The following is an 18723-nucleotide window of genomic DNA, read 5'->3' as shown; positions in this document are numbered from 1 at the left end:
GAAGAAATTGTGCTTCTCACTGATGCGAAAGTTAGATCCATCTTGTATATTCTTTCCAACCATTGATGCCACAGCAGAGGGGAAATGATAGTGGATCAGACCAAGTCCACTCTTTAATCATGATACACATGCCAGGAAGCTGTGTGAGGAAAACTAAGAGTCCATGGAGGGTGATTTTGAGAACCCGTGCTCGAAGGAAACAGGCAGCAGAATCTCAGATCAACCTGTCACCTTACATAGAAACAAAGAAAAAGTAGGAGAAGGAGGAGGCCGTTCAGCCCTTTAAGCCAACTCCACCATTCATTATGATCATGGCTGATCATCCAACTTGATAGTCTAATCCTGCTCTCCCGCATATCCCCTTCGCCCTAAGTGTGGTATCTAACTGCTTCTTGAAAACATACAGGGCGGGATTCTCCGACCCCCCGCTGGGTCGGAGTATCCCCGGGGGGGCGGCGCGAATCCCGCTACGACGCCGTCTGCCGTATTCTCTTGCGCCGTTTTTCAGGCCACACCGGTCGGGGGCCATTGGCAGCAGCCCCCCGGCAATTCTCCAGGCTCCGATGGGCCGAGCGGCCGTCCATTTTTGGCCAGTCCCGCCGGCATGGATTAGACACGGCGGGACCTGGCAGGTAAGTCAGCTGGAGCGGTCCTCGATCGGGGCCCACCGATCTGCGGGCGGGCCTGTGCCGTGGCGGCACTCCTTCCTTCCACGCTGGCCCCTGTAGGGGTCCGCCGTGGCCCGTGCGGAGACGAGAACCTCCCGCGCATGGGCCAACACATGCCGGCGGTTCCGTGCATGCGCGAGATCACGCCTGCCCTTTGGCGCGAACTCGCGCAGTCCCTTCGGCGCCGGCTGGAGCGGCACCAACCCCTCCGAGAATTCCTCACCTTGGGGGCCCGTTGACACCGGAGTCGTTGGCGCCGGTTTTCCCGCCAGCGTGGGGACTTAGTCCCTGGAAAGGAGAATCCCGGCCAGAATGTTTTGGACTCAACTACTTCCTATGGTAACAAATTCCATAGACCAACCACTCTCTGGGTGAAGAAATGTCTCCTCATCTCTGCCCTAAATGGTCTACCCAATATCCTCAGATTGTGCCCCCTGGTTCTGGACACACCCACGATCGGGAACATCCTTCCTGCATCTACCCTGTCCAGTCCTGTTCGAATTTTATAGGTTTCTATGAGATCCCCCCCGCCTCATCCTTCTGAACTCCCGCGAATACAATCCTAAACAATTCAATCATACATCAGTCCTCCCATCCCAGGAATCAGTCTGGTAAATCTTCGCTGCACTCCCTCGGGAGCAAGAACGTCCTTCCTCCGATAAGGAGACCAAAACTGCACACAATATTCCAGGTGTGAAGCTAACCAGCTGTCCAATATTTTGGTGACTTACATGGAGCCAGTGCTCATTTAAATGGCCTTTGCCCCAATGTTAAAGAGGTCCAATCTCAACAGCATGTGTAATAAAATTCTACTCATGTGAGCAAAACTTCAACATTTGATGGGTCAGGGTGTGGGGGTTGACAATGGACCAGACACCCATTCCGCACGTCCTCCCTCCATTCTCTTCTTCTCTGAAGCTGAATGTTCTGCCCCTACTATCCTAGCCAAGGAGACGAGCAGCATAGCATAGGCCACTACCCTACTTTTTATTTCTTTTGTGCAGAGAAGCGCCTCAGACAATTCTGGCTGAAGTGTAAATGGGCATAAATCATTGAAGGCGGCAAGACAGATTGAGAGAATGGATAATAGAGCGTACAGTATTCTATGCTTTAGCAGTAGCATCCAAAGGAAAAAAGTTATGTAAAACTTTTATCAAACTTATATCAAACACTAGTTCAGCCCCAACATGGGTATGACATCCAATCATGGGCACCACACTTTTTGAAGGATGCGAAGGCATTTGGGAGAGTGTGGAAATGGTCCCGGCCTATGGAACTTCAATAATGTGGATAGATTGGAGGAGCTGGGGATGTTCTCCTTGGAGAAGAGAAGGTGATATATGATAATAATATAATCTTTATTAGTGTCACAAGTAGGCTTACATTAACAATGCAATGAAGTTACTAAGAAAATTCCCTCATCGCCACACACTGGTGCCTGTCCAGGTACACTTGAGGAGAATTCAGAATGTCCAATTCACATAACAGTACATCTTTCAGGACTAGTGGGAGGAAACAAGCACCCAGAGGAAACCCACACAGATACGGGGAGAACATGCAGATTCCACACCGACAGTGACCCAAGCCGGGAAACGAACCCGGGTCCCTGGCACTGTGAAGCAATAGCGCTAACCATTATGCTGAAGAGGTTTGACAGAGGTATTCAAAATTGAGATGGGTCTGGACAGGGTAGACGGAAAGGAATTGTTCCCATTGGTGGCGGGGTGGAGAACATTTGGTGAAAGAAGCAATGACGACGAGTGTAGCGCACAAAGACTCCGAGAGACGAATAGAGTGAAGTCGATGAGGCTTTATTAAGCGTGACTGTTCCCCCGCAGTTCAGTAGTAGACTGCCTGCGGGGTAGGACTCCTGGTACTTATACTCCGCCTTCAGGGCGGAGCTAGAGGTCAACGTCCAACCAGGACCCGGGATCTGTCAGCCAATGACATCACGGCTTCACAGTCCCACATGACCCCTAATGCATACTACCACATTCACCCCTTGTTAAAAATGAACCCGGCGGGGTGATGCTTCGCATAGTGGTAAGGGTTTACAGGGCTGGTCCTGGGAGGAAAACTTTCACATGTTATTACAGTATGTACAAGGTTTTATTTGTTTCGAACTATTTACAGTAATCGTCAGGAAAAGACAAAATGTTCTCGTTAAAAGTCCACATATTGTACTGCTAGATCGACGCCACGAGTCGGTCGGGCGGTCTGGTCGTCCGTGTCGATCGCCTCGGCCCCGGTGGTGGTGGTGGTGCTTGTTCCGGTGTTGCCGTCTCCGAGAGCCTTATGGTTTCAGCTTGGGCTTCATTCCTGGTCGGGCCTGGGAGGAGGACCGATCCTCCTGGGAAGGGGGCGGTCGCGGGGTGCGGCGGTGGCAGGAAGGGGGGGGTTGGGTGATTGGTGTCGGGGGGGTGTGTGTGTTGCCGGCGGGCGCCAGATCTCGCAGGGAGACCGTGTCCTGTCGGCCGTCGGGGTACTCCACGTAAGCGTACTGCGGGTTCGCGTGAAGGAGGTGAACCCTTTCGACCAACGGGTCCGACTTGTGCGCCCGCACATGTTTTCGGAGCAAGATGGGTCCTGGGGCCGCCAGCCAGATCGGCAGCGACGTCCCAGAGGAGGACTTCCTGGGGAAGACAAGGAGGCGCTCATGAGGCTTTTGGTTAGTGCTAGTACAGAGTAGTGACCGGATGGAGTGGAGGGCGTCCGGGAGGACCTCCTGCCACCGTGAAACTGGGAGGTCCCTGGACCGTAGGGCCAGTAGGACGGTCTTCCAGACCGTGCCGTTCTCCCTCTCTACTTGCCCGTTCCCCCGGGGGTTGTAGCTGGTCGTCCTGCTCGAGGCTATTCCGTTGCTGAGCAGGAACTGGCACAGCTCGTCGCTCATGAAGGAGGACCCCCTGTCGCTGTGGACGTATGCGGGGCAACCGAACAGTGTGAATATGGTGTTCAGGGCTTTAATGACTGTGGCCGCGGTCATGTCAGAGCAGGGGATGGCGAATGGGAAGCGGGAGTACTCGTCCACCACATTAAGGAAGTATATGTTGCGGTCGGTGGAGGGGAGGGGTCCTTTGAAATCCAGACTAAGGCGTTCAAAGGGGCGGGAAGCCTTAATCAGGTGCGCACCATCCGGCCTGAAAAAATGCGGTTTGCACTCTGCGCAGATGTGGCAGTTCCTTGTGACTGTACGGACCTCCTCTAAAGAGTATGGGAGGTTGCGGGACTTAATAAAGTGGTAGAACCGAGTGACCCCCGGGTGGCAGAGGTCCTCGTGGAGGGTTTGGAGGCGGTTAATCCTCCCCCGCAGGCAGTCTACCACTGAACTGCGGGGGAACAGTCACGCTTAATAAATTGTAGCGCACAAAGACTCCGAGAGACGAATAGAGTGAAGTCGATGAGGCTTTATTAAGCGTGACTGTTCCCCCGCAGTTCAGTAGTAGACTGCCTGCGGGGGAGGACTCCTGGTACTTATACTCCGCCTTCAGGGCGGAGCTAGAGGTCAACGTCCAACCAGGACCCGGGATCTGTCAGCCAATGACATCACGGCTTCACAGTCCCACATGACCCCTAATGCATACTACCACAACGAGGAAAATTATTTTCATGCAGCGAGTGGTAAGGATCTGGAATGTGTTGTGTTCTGTTATTGCTTGCAACATAAGCTGCCACTTGATGTAGGCTCTGCTGAAAGATGCTCCAGACTCGGAGATAAGTTTAACGTTTTTATTGAACGATTAACAATGCTCTTAAATGAGTTCGACACTCTACTAATCTGCCTCTAGTAACTCAGCCTATTCTGCTAACTATACCAGCTTGCTCTCGACCATGTGCTAGGGTGTGATATTGTTGATAATCAACCCTGTCCTGCTCTCTTGGTTTCTGACGGTGGAAGAGGCAGAGCCTGTGTGCCTTGTCCTTTTTATATGGGCCGTGTAGTACCCCCTTGTGGTAATGCCACCTCTGGGTGTCCTGATTGCCCATTGGTTGTGTCCTGTTCTTTTTTTTTAAAAAAATTTAGAGTACACAATTCATTTTTTCCAATTAAGGGGCAATTTAGCGTGTTCAATCCGCCTACCTTGCACATCTTTTGGGTTATGGGGGCGAAACCCATGCAACACGGGGAGAATGTGCAAATTCCACACGGACAGTGACCCAGAGCCGGGATCGAACCTGGGACCTCAGCGCCGTGAGACTGCAGTGCTACCACTGCGCCACCGTGCTGCCCTGGTTGCGTCCTGTTCTAATGACCCATTGGTTGCGTGTCTGCATGTCATGACATCTCTGGTGCTTCCTCTAGTGGTTACTTAGTTGTAGTGTATTTGCATTAACCCCTTGTGTATATACAGTGATGCATATCACTACATCCCCCCTTTTCTCGTGTTACATATTTTCTGTACTTTGTTGAAGAAAATTGTAAAAAACAGGGAGACGAATGATGACATGTACAAGTTGTGACTATATTGATAATTATACAATACCAATTAATATCTATGTGTCCAATTTTATGAATTTGTACGGTTGAGTTGCTTTCTTCTTCTGTTGTTGAAGTGGTGATGCGATGTTGCCATTTCTTTGTGAAAGTCGTCAGTGTTCTTGTGTTTAAGTAACCAAGAAGTCATCAAGAGGTGTTCGAATGGTCGAATCACTTTGTCTGATTTAGACTTTTTTTTCTATGCTTGTGGTAGCGATTCAGTATGTCATCTTTCTTGAAAGCTGGTTTGCTTGTTTGTAGTGGAGCAAACATGAATTGGTGAGATTTGTTGTCATGCCATGGTATGTTTGTACTCTTGCCATTGTTTTGAGCTGTGCTGTTACATTGCCCTTCATGTGCAGAGTTGTACCATGTCGTACAAGTTGTTGTTTTATTGTTGTTGTTTTTGTCATGCTTGTCGCGCTCAATGACTGTTCCGTGTGGATAATTTGAGTCATTCTCAAAGTTACTTGTGTCAGTGTCCTTTGTGGTATCTGATGCTTCATTGAGCGTTTCTTCTTGAGGATTGTGAGAATGACCGGATGTTGCATTGATCTTGGTGACATCACTCCTTTGTGGTTGATGTGATTCCTCGTTGATTTCTTGGTGCTCCTCTTCTGGAGTCATTTCTGGTTCACTTGAATCATCATTGGTTTCTTGATGCTCCTCGTCTGGAGTCAAAATCTTCAAGATTTAATTTTCTTGTGGATAGGCTCAAGTGGATGAGGTTTTAATTGACGTGGTCTCAATGGACTCAAGGGTAGTTTCACTTTGATTGTTGAGTACTTCTGTACATAAGAGCTGAGATCTGTCAGTCTCACTGTGATCTTGCACATCTTATATGGGAATTGTGATTTCTTCGGCACTTGTCTCACATACAGTGGGTAGACATTCAGTGTCTTCTTGGTGGTTAAATGAGCTGGGTAGACTTTCATAGTCTGCTGCTGGTTGCTCAGGTAATGTTGATAGACCTTCATGGTCTTGTTCATGTATGGAATTCACTATGGAGTCTTGAGTTGCTCTCTGTGTGGAGTCGGGGCTCTTCGTGGTACGTGGTCCACTGGTTTGGCGTCAGGCCGCAGTAGAATCCTGTGCTCGTACAGAAGTGTGCCCATCCCACTGAAGACATCTGGCTACTGGGTCAGGATGTTGTCGATGCTGGCCTGAGGATCCGGATGAGACAGCGTCATGTGTAGACCCGTCGGATGAGGTTCAGTTGCTTGCAGGCACGCGCACCTAGCAGGGACGCCCTATTTGGCTGAACAATCTTAAAGTGTAGGCTTGTCTGTATGTGTCGGTTGGACACTGTCAGGTGGCAGGACCCCAGTGCCTTAATTGCCTTGCCAGTGTAGTCCTGGAGTTTGCAGGCAGCTGGAAGGAGCTTGGGAGCCTTCTTGATTCTCGTGAAGTCCGACTGTGAGATCAGGTTGGCGGAGGCACCTGTGTGCAGTTTGAACTGGATGGGGCATTGGTTGACATCCATCACTGCATTCCATTCGTCCTCGAAATCCACGGCAAGGATTGACTGGACTTGCATATTTGCACTTCGTGAAGATGCCTACTCAGTATGCGTTATCCAGGAAGTCATTGTCTGGATCTGGAGCACTGCCTAGATCAGAGTCATGCGTTTGGTGTCGCACACTCCTGATGCCAACGGAGTCGTTCAGTACTCGCTGTGTGGCATCGTTTTCTTCTTGTTCAATGAACAAATCATCTTCTTTGGTTTCGGATTTGTCATTGTGCTCTTCACTCCGGGTGGTGCAAACTGCTTGTTCCAGGGTGCTGCGGAGGTTATTTTCAACGTCTGGTAGGAGTTCAGGCTTTGTTCTATCTTTCGAGGTGAAAGAATTGTGTTTTGTGGCTTTAAAACTCTTCTTAATTTTCAGACATTACCCCTTTAAGTGAGTGTGGTCTGGTGCATGCGCAAAACACCGGTTTATGTCTTTTCGGGAAGTGCGTGTGTGCGGACTGGTCAGACTGCACACGCGCAAGATGGCTGCCATTCAAAACTGCCGTCTTCTTCGGTTTCAACCCTACCTCTGCCTCGTGGTGAGTATTCGCGCCATTTTTACCGATTTTGTTTGTGTCCACCTCGCACTGGCTGTCGAATTTGTCCAGGATTGTCTGGTATTTCATTTTGTCCTGCCCTTCTGAGTATTGAAACAAGCTGAAGATCTCTATCGCATGTTCACCCGCAATGGTGAGTAGAAGAGCTATCTTCCGAGCATCGGTCGCGCCATTCAGGTCCATGTATAGTTGGAAGTTCTGTTTGAACGAACGCCAGTTAGCACTAAGATTACCGGGGGTCCTGAGTTGATGAGGAGCCTGAATCTTGTTCATCGTGCCTGGATTCGGTTGCTGGTTGTCTCTAACCTTGCTGACTTGAACTAGGGAGATTGAGAAATAACTCCTGTACCATGTTGTGTTCTGTTAATGCTAGTAACATAATCTGCCACTTGATGTAGGCTCTGCTGAAAGATGCTCCAAACTCGGAGATAAGTTTAACGTTTCTATTGAACAATTAACAATGCTCTTAAATGAGTTTGACACTCTATTAACCTGCCTCTAGTAACTCAGTCTATTCTGCTAACTATACCAGCTTGCCCTCGACCATGTGCTAGGGTGTGATGTTGCTGATAATCAACCCTGTCCTGCTCTCTTGGTTTCTGCCGGTGGAAGAGGCAGAGCTTGTGTGCCTTGTCCTTTTTATATGGGTCGTGTAGTGCCCCCTTGTGGTAATGCCACCTCTGGGTGTCCCGATTGCCCATTGGTTGTGTCCTGTTCTAATGACCCATTGGTTGCGTGTCTGCATGTCATGACATCTCTGGTACTCCCTCTAGTGGTTACTTAGTTGTAGTGTATTTACATTAACCCCTTGTGTATATACAGTGATGCATATCACTACAGAATGCACTCCCAGGGAGTGTGGTGGAGGCAGGTTCAGCTGAGGGATGCAAGAGGGAGTCGGATTCGTATCCGGAAAGAAAGAACACAGGGCCAGGCGGCGAAGGCAGGGGAATGGCGTGAGGCGAATCGCTCGTTCAGAGTGACGGGCAGACCATGATGGGCCAAAATGGTCTCCTCTGTGCTCTCACCACTGTGTGACCCTGTGGTTGAGAGCTCATCTTTTCAGGGTTGGCAGCCATTAAACTCCCCAATAACCCTTTGCTGTGCAGTGCATTAGTACACCAACACACTGCAACCTGCCTGTCACATAATGCCTCTTTATTGAAGTGAAAGTGGTTCTGTAATAACCTGGGCTGCCAGTGCTGTGGAATCTGCCTGCTTGCCTTGCGGAGAACGTTCCACACACGGATATGCTTGCAAATAAACAACTTTCTCTCCAAAAAAAAAGCGAATGAGGCACCAGCAGGAAATGGGGACCCCGAAACGAGACCCACGCGGTTGCCTCGAGAGGCGCCAGGAAAACCAGACCTCTCTGGGTGCAATGATCGTTCATCCCAGAGCTCCCTCCCAGTCAGCTCTGCCACTGGCAATGGCACTGCAGTGTTAAAAAGCCCTCGGATTTAGTGTTTCAGGAGCAGTTGGTTCACTGTCTCTGTGACAAGTGATGCAACTTCTCACCATAGCAACCCTAGCAACCATAGCAACCCTCTCCCACCCACGGAAATCGCAGCAGAAATCTGGAAATGCCTGACCTGGGTACTTTGTTGGTCTGCTTTGTTTGTTTTTTGTTGTTGCTGTAGAACAGAACAGGTTCATTAATTGTCTCCTTTCTTCCACCCCCCCCCCCCCCCCCCCCCTAACCGAGCTTATGTCTGACCTGCTGATGGACAAAGTGGCACAGGCAAATTTACAACAACAAAAAAAACATACAGAACTCCAATTTCACCATCCAGTGTGCAGCGCCAGAATGGGGCATGACTCACGCTGCAGTACTCCGGAGGGTTTAATTCCGCCTCTGACCTATTTTTAGCTCACTGGTTCCTGCCTCAAGTATTTACACGCAGTCTCGAATCCTTTATTTTTGTAAATAAATGGACAGGCTGCGCAGAATATCATTGGCAGGAAGCTAGCGCCGTTCACTCTAACTATTCAGCAGAGTGAATTAAACCCATGGGTGTCTGGGGACTCAGTAGGTCAGCGCTGGGCACCTCACTCCAGGGTTCCAGCCCTCTTGCACAGTCACAATCACCACTTTAATTAATTTCCGAGGGAGGAGACAAAATCAATTCCACATTGATGTTATAATTGCGTTAACAGGAGCTATTTATTCTCGAGTCGGCTTATTGATTACAGTGGAAATATCTGTGCAGGGATCCAGTGTCCATCGATTGGAGTTTACTACCCATGTCTGCACTGCATGCGCTGTGAAAACTGAAGGCTCTGTTGCTTGGAGCCGGCAGACAACCCGAGCATGAGGCTTCCCCCTGATACTTGATGCCCTTGGCTTTTCTGTGCTTCCCGTTAAATCAGTGCCTATTCACCTCGATGGGTAGCAAATAACAGGCTGGCGAGCGTGGAACTGGACAACAACACATTTGCCCAGAAGTCATTAACGATAGAGAACCTTTGTATTGTGTCTTTCCTCAGCCAACGCAATATTTATGAACGTCTATTTTATTTATATAAATGAGGCACAGTGGGTCAGCAGTCCCTTATCCCACACCGATGCTGCCCACCTATTGCATTCTGAAATCTCCTCTTCAGTTGCAATGTGTCCGCCGCCTTTACCGCTCCAATCACATTTCGATCTTGAGGTTTTCACTACCTGCAATTTTAGGCATCCACAGAATCGCTACAGTGCAGAAGGAGGCCATTCGGCCCTTCGAGTCTGCACTGACCATCTTGAAGATGCACATTGCCTAGGTCCACTCGCCCGCCCTATTCCTGTCGCCCTCTGACCCCACCTAACCTGTACATTTCTGGACTCTAAGGGGCAATTTTATCATGGCCAATCCACCTAACCTGCACGTCTTTGGACACCTGGGAACCCCGCCACCTGGTGGTTCCCCTCCAAGTCACTCACCACCCTGACTTGGAAATGCATCGCCGCTCCTTCACTGTCGCTGGGGCAAAATCCTGGAACTCTCTCCCTAACAGCACTGTAGGTGTACCTACGCCTCAGAGACTGCAGCGGTTCAAGAAGGCAACTCACCACCACCTTCTGAAGGGCACCTAGGGATGGGCAATAAATACTGGTCTAACCAGCGACGCCCACATCCCGTAAATAATTTTAAAAAAAACTAATGGCCAATTTTATCATGGCCAATCCACCTAACCTGCATATCTTTGGACTGTGGGAGGAAACTGGTGCACCCGGTGGAAACCTATGCAGACACAGGGAGAAAGCGCAAACTCCACACAGTCACCCAAGGCTGGAATTATTTTGCGACTAATCTGTTGGGTGACTCACCTTTCTCAGTTCCATCATCAGCCTTTAGCCATCATGCAATTGGGAATTCTCTTTCCAAACCTCTCAGACTACCCTTGTCCCTTCCCAACTTCAACCGCCTCCTCAAGCTCTGTCCTCACTCCTGGCTGTTATTTCGGAATGCAGGAACAAGAGTAGCTAGTCAGCCCCTCAAACCCTATTCCATAATTCAGTGAGACCACTGCTGATTTGTATCTCGTAACCATCAATGCTATGTGTTTCACCGCCAATAATATGCTTCCCTAACAAAAATCTCAGTTTTATATAATTTTTCATCAACACTCCTGCCAATCCGCCCCCGTCCCCACCACCACCACCAGCCGCAGCAAAAAATAGTTCAAGACTTTCATGAATTCCAGAAGGATAATTTCTCATTTTGTTTTTTGTTTTTAAATAATTTTTATTAAAGGTTTTCATAAAATATCAATGACAAAATGAGAAAGAAAAAAGAACCCAACAGGGTTAAGTACAAAACACAATCTAAAAAAGCAACCCCCCAAACCCCTCCCCCCCTGTACCTAAATAATAAATTAACATTAACACCCCGACTTAAGACAACAGGGGCGAAATTCTCCCCCAACGGCGTGATGTCTGCCGACTGGCGCCAAAAACGGCGCCAATCAGACGGGCATCACGCCGGCCCAAAGGTGCGGAATGCTCCGCATCTTTGGCGGCTGAGCCCCAACATTGAGGGGCTAGGCCGACGTCGGAGGGATTTCCGCCCCGCCAGCTGGCGGAAATGGCGTTTGTTGCCCCGCCAGCTGGCGCGGAAATGCGGCGCATGCGCGGGAGCGTCAGCGGCCGCTGACAGTTTCCCGGCGCATGCGCGGGAGCGTCAGCGGCCGCTGAAATTTCCCGCGCATGCGCAGTGGGGAGAGTCTCTTCCGCCTCCGCCATGGTGGAGGCCGTAGCGGAGGCGGAAGGGAATGAGTGCCCCCATGGCACAGGCACGCCCGCGGCTCGGTGGGCCCCGATCGCGGACCAGGCCACCGTGGGGGCACCCCCCGGGGTCAGATCGCCCCGCGACCCCCCCAGGACCCCGGAGCCCGCCCACGCTGCCTGGTCCCGCCGGTAAATACCAGGTTTGATTTACGCCGGCGGGACAGGCAATTTCTGGGCGGGACTTCGGCCCATCCGGGCCGGAGAATTGAACGGGGGGTCCCGCCAAACGGCGCGGCCCGATTCCTGCCCCCGCCCAATCTCCGGTACCGGAGACTTCGGCGGGGGCGGGATTCACGGCGGCCAACGGCCATTCTCCGACCCGGCGGGGGGTCGGAGAATGACGCCCCAGGTGTATACACCCCCTCAGATCCTTCCAGTGTAAATAACAGATACAAAAATAAAGTAAACCCCCCCCCCACCCAGCTGCTGCTACCATTGACCAATGTCTAGCGTTCTGCCAGAAAGTCTAAGAACGGTTGCCACCGCCTAAAGAACCCTTGTACCGACCCTCTCAAGGCGAATTTCACCCTCTCCAATTTAATGAACCCTGCCATATCGCTGATCCAGGATTCCACGCTTGGGGGCCTCGTATCTTTCCACTGAAGGAGAATCCTTCGCCGGGCTACCAGGGACACAAAGGCCAGAATTCCGGCCTCTTTCGCCTCCTGCACTCCCGGCTCCTCTGCACCCCAAATATTGCGAGCCCCCAGCCCGGTTTGACCCTGGATCCTACCACCCTCGACACCGTCCTCACTACGCCTTTCCAAAATTCCTCCAGCGCTGGGCATGCCCAGAACATATGGGTGTAATTTGCTGGGCTCGCTGAGCACCTAACACACCTGTCCTCACCCCCAAAGAACCTCCTCATCCTTGTCCCGGTCATGTGTGCCCTGTGCAACACCTTAAACTGTACGAGGCTGAGCCTCGCGCATGAAGAGGAAGATTTCACCCTCCCTAGGGCATCTGCCCACGTCCCCTCTTCGATCTCCTCTCCCAACTCCTCCTCCCACTTACCTGTCAACTCCACCACCGAGGCCTCCTCCTCCTCCTGCATCACCTGGTAAGTTTCCGAGATCTTCCCCACTCCCACCCACCCCCCCGAGAGCACCCTGTCCTGTACTGTGTGTGGCAGTAGCCGTGGGAATTCCACCACCTGCCGTCTGGCAAATGCCCTTACCTGTAAGTACCTGAAGGTGTTCCCCGGGGGGAGCCCGTACTTCTCCTCAAGCTCACCCACGCTCGCGAACTTCCCGTCCACAAACAGGTCCCCCAACTTTCGTATCCCTGCCCTGTGCCACCCCGAAAACCCTCCACCTGTTCTTCCTGGGGTGAACCGGTGGTTCCCCCGTAATGGGGTCCACGCCGAGGCCCTAACTTCCCCCCTATGCCGCCTCCACTGCTCCCAAATTGTGAGGGCCGCCACCACCACCGGGCTCGTGGTATACCTCCTTGGAGGGAGCGGCAGCGGTGCCAGCGCCCCCAGACGCGTACCCACACAGGAGATAATGTCTCATTTTGGAGGTGAAGGTTTGTCCATCCTGATGAGTTTCGGATAAGTAATTACAGACCGATTGAGAAATTAAATGTTCATTACATAAAACAAGATCAGATTATTATCTACATTCCAGAGTGGAACTCATGCACTTTCCCTGCAGCTGTTTCCCTTGAGACTATTCCAGCGAGAGTCGGTTATCTCTGGTCATATTTCTGATATTAAATGGCACTTTCCTCATTTGTGTTCTCAGGTGCGTACCCAAGGCTGTCACTGAGCTTCAAGTTAAAGAGAAATATTGGCTACTTCATTCTTCAAACGTACATGCCATCTATACTGATTACAATTCTTTCCTGGGTGTCATTCTGGATCAATTATGATGCTTCAGCTGCAAGAGTTGCTTTGGGTAAGTGTAAACTGAAGGAGAAAAATATATATTTTATTTTTAATAAATACTGCAGGCAGGCAAAATGAAATATACTTGATGACACTTTAGCATCCGATTTACAACATAATAAACAATAGAAGGCTGTGAATATGTCTATCATGCTCCAGTTAAACTGATAACATTTAAACATGGAATAATTACTGTGCAGACTATTGAAGATTGTGCCACCTTTCTCCTGCTTTTTTATATTGATAAATTGCAGTGCATTTGTCTTGCAATTTATATTAAGAGATAGTTCTGTCAAATTTCAATTGATGTGTTTCGGAATTCAGAAGAATAAAGGTCAGAATTCTGGCGCTATGCAAATAAAGACTCGAGGGATGTTCTCTCTGAACTGAATCCTCATCAATTGCTACGAATGTCGTCGGGGAAGTCCTCGAACTCAGAACTCAGGTTCAACAGCACGGTAGCATAGTGATTAGCACAATTGCTTCACAGCTCCAGGTTCCCAGTTTTGCTTCCCGGCTTGGGTCACTGGCTGTGCGGAGTCTGCACGTTCTCCCCGTGTGTGCGTGTGTTTCCTCCGGGTGCTCCAGTTTCCTCCCATAGTCCAAAGATGTGCAGGTTAGGTGGATTGGCCATGCTAAATTGCCCTTAAGTGTCCAAAATTGCCCTTAGTGTTGGGTGGGGTTACTGGGTTATGGGGATAGGGTGGAGGTGTGTGGTTGGGTAGGGTGCTCTTTCCGAATGACCTCCTTCTGCAATGTAAATGCTATGAATTCTATAACAGACATAGTCATAGAGTTTTACAGCATGGAAAGAGGCCCATCGTGTCTTCTCCAGTTATCAAGCACCTATCTATTCTAATCCCATTTTCCAACATTTGGTCCATAGTCTTGTATACTCTGGCATTTCAAGTGTTCATCTAAATACTTCTTAAATGTTGTGAGGGTTCCTGCCTCTACCACCCCTTCAGGCTGCGAGTTCCAGATTCCCACACCCTCCGGGTGAATTTCCTCAAATCCCCTCTAAATCTCCTGCCCCTTACCTTAAATCTAAGCTCCCTGGTAACTGATCCCTCTACTAAGGGAAAAAGTTCCTTCCTATCCACCCTATTTATGTCCCACATACACATCAGGAGTAAATTTCAGATAGCATGTGGAGCAATGGTATGAAGCAGGTGAATACACAGTGAAATGTGAAACAGAGCAGCAGACGGAGGTGGCAAAAGCTGAATGATCATGTTGGCAAATTCAAGAGGGTACTGCATAGATTATGGTCAGAAGAAAGCATTGGAGTTTAGTTTTAAATTTTAAAACAGCTCTACATTGTATTTTAGGGGACTGAATATCTTGTGTGTGAAACTGTGCTGGATCCTAACTCCCTCTGCCCCACCCGACTTGATGGAGCCTGAGGAAGCACTGTTGCACCTGCCCGCTCTAAATTCAGGGAATTGCGGTTTCAAAAACCTACTATTTTGTTGGCGCCCTGCAGGGGTCTTTAAGAATGACTATTTAGCCGTTTGCAGACTTATTTCATCATTACCTCACTGCCAGGGTCTCCGGATGCCACCCTGCCTTGTCCCTCACTACCCGGGGGTCTCTAATGGCCTGGGAGAATACCCTACCCCATTTCCAGGTGCCATGATGACTGATCCACGTTTGTGGAAACCAGTACTAAACGGCGCCCTGGCGCTATCTCCCAGGGGAAGGCGTTGGGCCCTGTGCACCAGGAGTCATCCCAGTGAGGGCGAGATCCAGATCGCGACATCTTGCGAAATGTTGTCAAATTTCACGAGGCATTTCGAGTGCTGCTAATCCCGCGAGATTCAATGGCCAAGTCCTGACACATTGATTGTATCGAAGGGTTGAAGGTGAGAGTAACCATGAATTTATTTGCCTCTAGCTCCTGTCAGGCATCATCTGGAAACCTTTATGGAATATTGCAGCCAGTGGCCCATCATTGCATAAAGGTTCCTGGATATCCTGGGCGCAATTCTCTGATAATGGGGCTTTGTTCCCACGCCCGCGAGAAAATCACTGGAGAAAGTCCAGAGTGATTCTCCGTTTGGAAGGGGACCAGCGGGGCCCCGGATTAGTCCTCGCAGTCTCCGGCTGCCGATATGGGGCCCTGCACTTCCGGCCGCGGTTCTGCGCATGCGCGTGTCGGCCGCCTGTGGCGGCGGCCCCGCACAACATGGCAGATCCACACAGCGGGCCGACCCCGACAATATAGGACCCCCCAGATCGCGCGCACCCACCAATTGATGGCCCCTGATCGCGAGCCTGGCTGTCCTGGAGCCCCCCCCCGGTGACTGGTCCCCCCCGCTCCCCACCAGGGCGGCCGCGGACTGTGTCCAAAGTCGGCACTTAGAGTGCCCGCTGGTGGAACCGTGAGTGAACCACGACGGCGGGACCTCGGCCAGTTGCCGGCGGAGAATCGCCACGGGACCTCTTTCAATGGCCCCCAACCGGCGCCGCGTCGACCCCGCGCGGGCGATTGGCGGCGATTCTCCAGCACCCGGACACTTGCGGGAAGGATTGGGACCCGATCGCGATTGCGGCGCGGAGGCTCGGGAGAATTCCAGCCCCTATGTCCAAGCATATCCCAGGATTCATTTCATTTAGTGATGACAATGCCAGTCAGGCAAACAGAGCTAAAGGGCTGGATTCTCCTCAGCCCTGCGCCAAAATCGCGTTCGGCGCGGGGCGGCGAATCCAATTTCACAGCGAAATCGGGCCCAACGCCGATCCGGCGATTCTCCGGGACCTGAGAATCGGCGTGGTCGCGCAGTACGCCACGCGGCTGGGGGCCCATTGACAGAGGCCAGCCCAGCGACCGGCTGAAATCCCGACGGCATGGAAGTAATCATCTATTGCCGGTCGGGATGCTCGCGTGGCGGCTGCAGACTCAGTCCGTGGCTGCCCTGGTGGGGGAATCAGACACCATGGGGGGCCTTATAGGTGCCAGGGGAGTGCTTGTACGGGGTTAGATTCTCAGCCACACGGCCGATCAGGGCAGTCTAATTTTTGCGTCTGGCTCCGCAGTCCGGGTCCGTCATGGAGCTCGTTACAGCCGCCGGGGGCTGTCGCCGTGCACATGCGCGGACTCCAGACTGGATATGCGGGGTCCCGTATCTGTAGCTAAAGCTGAGAGATTTACTCTGGGTCCCTGCTAGTCCCCTGCAGGGCATTGAAGTAACTACATTTTTACAGAAATCTCCAGAGTAAAACTCCAGGGGCGAAATTCTCCCCCAACGGCGCGATGTCCGCCGACTGGCGCCCAAAACGGCGCCAATCAGACGTTGTTGGGGCTCGCCCGGCGCCGGAGGGATTTCCCCCCCGCCAGCTGGCGGAAATGGCGTTTGTTGCCCCACCAGCTGGCGCGGAAATGACATCCCCGGGCGGCGCATGCGTGGGAGTGTCAGCGGCCGCTGACAGTTTCCCGCGCATGCGCTGTGGGGAGAGTCTCTTCCGCCTCCGCCATGGTGGAGGCCGTTGCGGAGGCGGAAGGGAAAGAGTGCCCCCACGGCACAGGCCCGCCCACGGATTGGTGGGCCCCGATCGCGGGCCAGGCCACCATGGGGGTACCCCCTGGGGCGAGATCGACCCGCGCCCCCCCAGGACCCCGCCCACGCCGCCTTGTCCCGCCGGTAAATACCTACTTTAATTTACGCCGGCGGGACAGGCATTTCTCGGCGGGACTTCGGCCCATCCGGGCCGGAGAATTGAGCGGGGGGGCCCGCCAGCCGGCGCGGCCCGATTCCCGCCCCGCCCAATCTCCGGTACCGGAGACTTCGGCAACCGGCGAGGGCAGGATTCACGGCGGCCAACGGCCATTCTCTGACCCGCTGGGGGGTCGGAGAATGACGCCCCAGATTCTTTGCCCCGGCGTGGGGACAGAGTCCCATTTTGGGAGAATCCAGTCCAGAAACGTTGGCAACATTGCAGTATTACCAAGGGTGTAAGGCGTAATAATCAATTAAAGCACCTCCAGGACAGCCAAGGGCATTCATTAACATGGAAGGCTACAATCCATTTAATGAACGGTTTGTATATGACCACAGGCAAAGGATAATACAGCCAGCTGTGCAGGATGCTTTGGATGCTGGAGATGCTAGATTCACAATTAATGCAAAGATTTCACTAGTAATTTGTAATTTGGTCCACCAAACCCATACTAGCTGCCCTCACCTTGCCTTGGTGTTGTCCATCCATCAGTACCAGGGCCGTGTGTGATTGTGTTGGTGTAGCGACACCAAATTAGGTCATTCAGAAAGGCCCACGGGATCACAAACTCCAATAAGGGCATGGGGTCAATCCAAATCAAAGCCAGAACATCATAAACATGAAACAATAATGCAACCAGAACCACAACTGTAAAGAAAATAATTTATTGATAAATTAAGACAAGAGATTTCATGGGATTGTTTTCATGGGAAGTGGGTATCGCTGATGAGGTGAGCATTTGTTGCCCTTCCCTAATTTCCCTAGATCGTGCACATTTCAGGCCATTTCAGAGAGCAGTTAGGAGTCAACTACATTGCTGTGGGTCTGGAATCTCCTGTAGGCCAGACCTAGTAAGGATGGCAGATTTCCTTCCCTAAAGGGCATAAGTGAATCAGATCGGTTTTTACAACATTCAATAATTTTGTGGTCACTAAGACTGGCTTTCAATTCCAGATTTGTATTAATCAATTGAATTTAGATTCCACCAGATGCAGTGAGCTTTGAACGCACATACCCAGGGCATTGGCAGCTACTAATCCAGTGACATTACCACTAGGCTACCGTCTCCCCAGCTGCCAGTGTTTGTCCTGTGAGGGACAAGAACAAGGACAATAAGGAGCTCAAAAACACACACTGGCACCATTGGGAGATGGGAGCCAGGATTTGAACCTTAGACCCTTCAACATTGAGGCACAGGTCCTCCACACATTCTGCAAAGCTCCAAAGTCCAAACCCATCAACACTACCTCCTTGCCACCTTTCCCAGTTTCCAATCACCGCCCCAGCACTGTTTGCAGGAGAGAGCTCGGAATTTCATCACCCCAGGGCCCACCTCCAACCTCACCTTGCCCAATGGTGGGACTCCTTTGATTCACAGATAGCTCCTCCACAAAGGTGAAAATGGCTACGCGGTCCAGACAAATGGCTACGCTGTCCAACGTCACTCCTGGCCCTCTCTCAGACATTATGTGCCCTCTTCTGCGAATAAAAAAGGACATTGTAATGCGGGGCAGGCAGTGGCGTAGTGGTATTGCTGCTGGACTAGTAATCCAGAGACCCAGAGTCATGCTCTGGCTGACCCAGGTTCAAATCCCGCCATGGAAGATGGTGAAATTTGAATTCAATAAAAGAT

General features: G+C 51.2%; 1 protein-coding gene across 4 annotated transcripts in view; it reads left to right on the top strand.

Annotated features, from left to right (window-relative positions):
• gabrb3 (gamma-aminobutyric acid type A receptor subunit beta3) overlaps positions 1-18723 on the top strand; it is an 896267-nt gene that overhangs the window by 842015 nt on the left and 35529 nt on the right. For all 4 annotated transcript variants that reach the window (XM_072477220.1, XM_072477218.1, XM_072477217.1 and 1 more), the window contains one exon: positions 13228-13380. In XM_072477220.1, coding sequence (XP_072333321.1) covers positions 13228-13380 — 153 coding nt within the window. The remainder of the gene's footprint in view (positions 1-13227; positions 13381-18723) is intronic.

This window comes from Scyliorhinus torazame, chromosome 15, assembly GCF_047496885.1.
Source record: "Scyliorhinus torazame isolate Kashiwa2021f chromosome 15, sScyTor2.1, whole genome shotgun sequence".
Lineage (NCBI taxonomy): Eukaryota > Metazoa > Chordata > Chondrichthyes > Carcharhiniformes > Scyliorhinidae > Scyliorhinus > Scyliorhinus torazame.
Note: the sequence above shows the minus strand (reverse complement) of the source record. Positions and strands in the feature narration are given on the sequence as shown.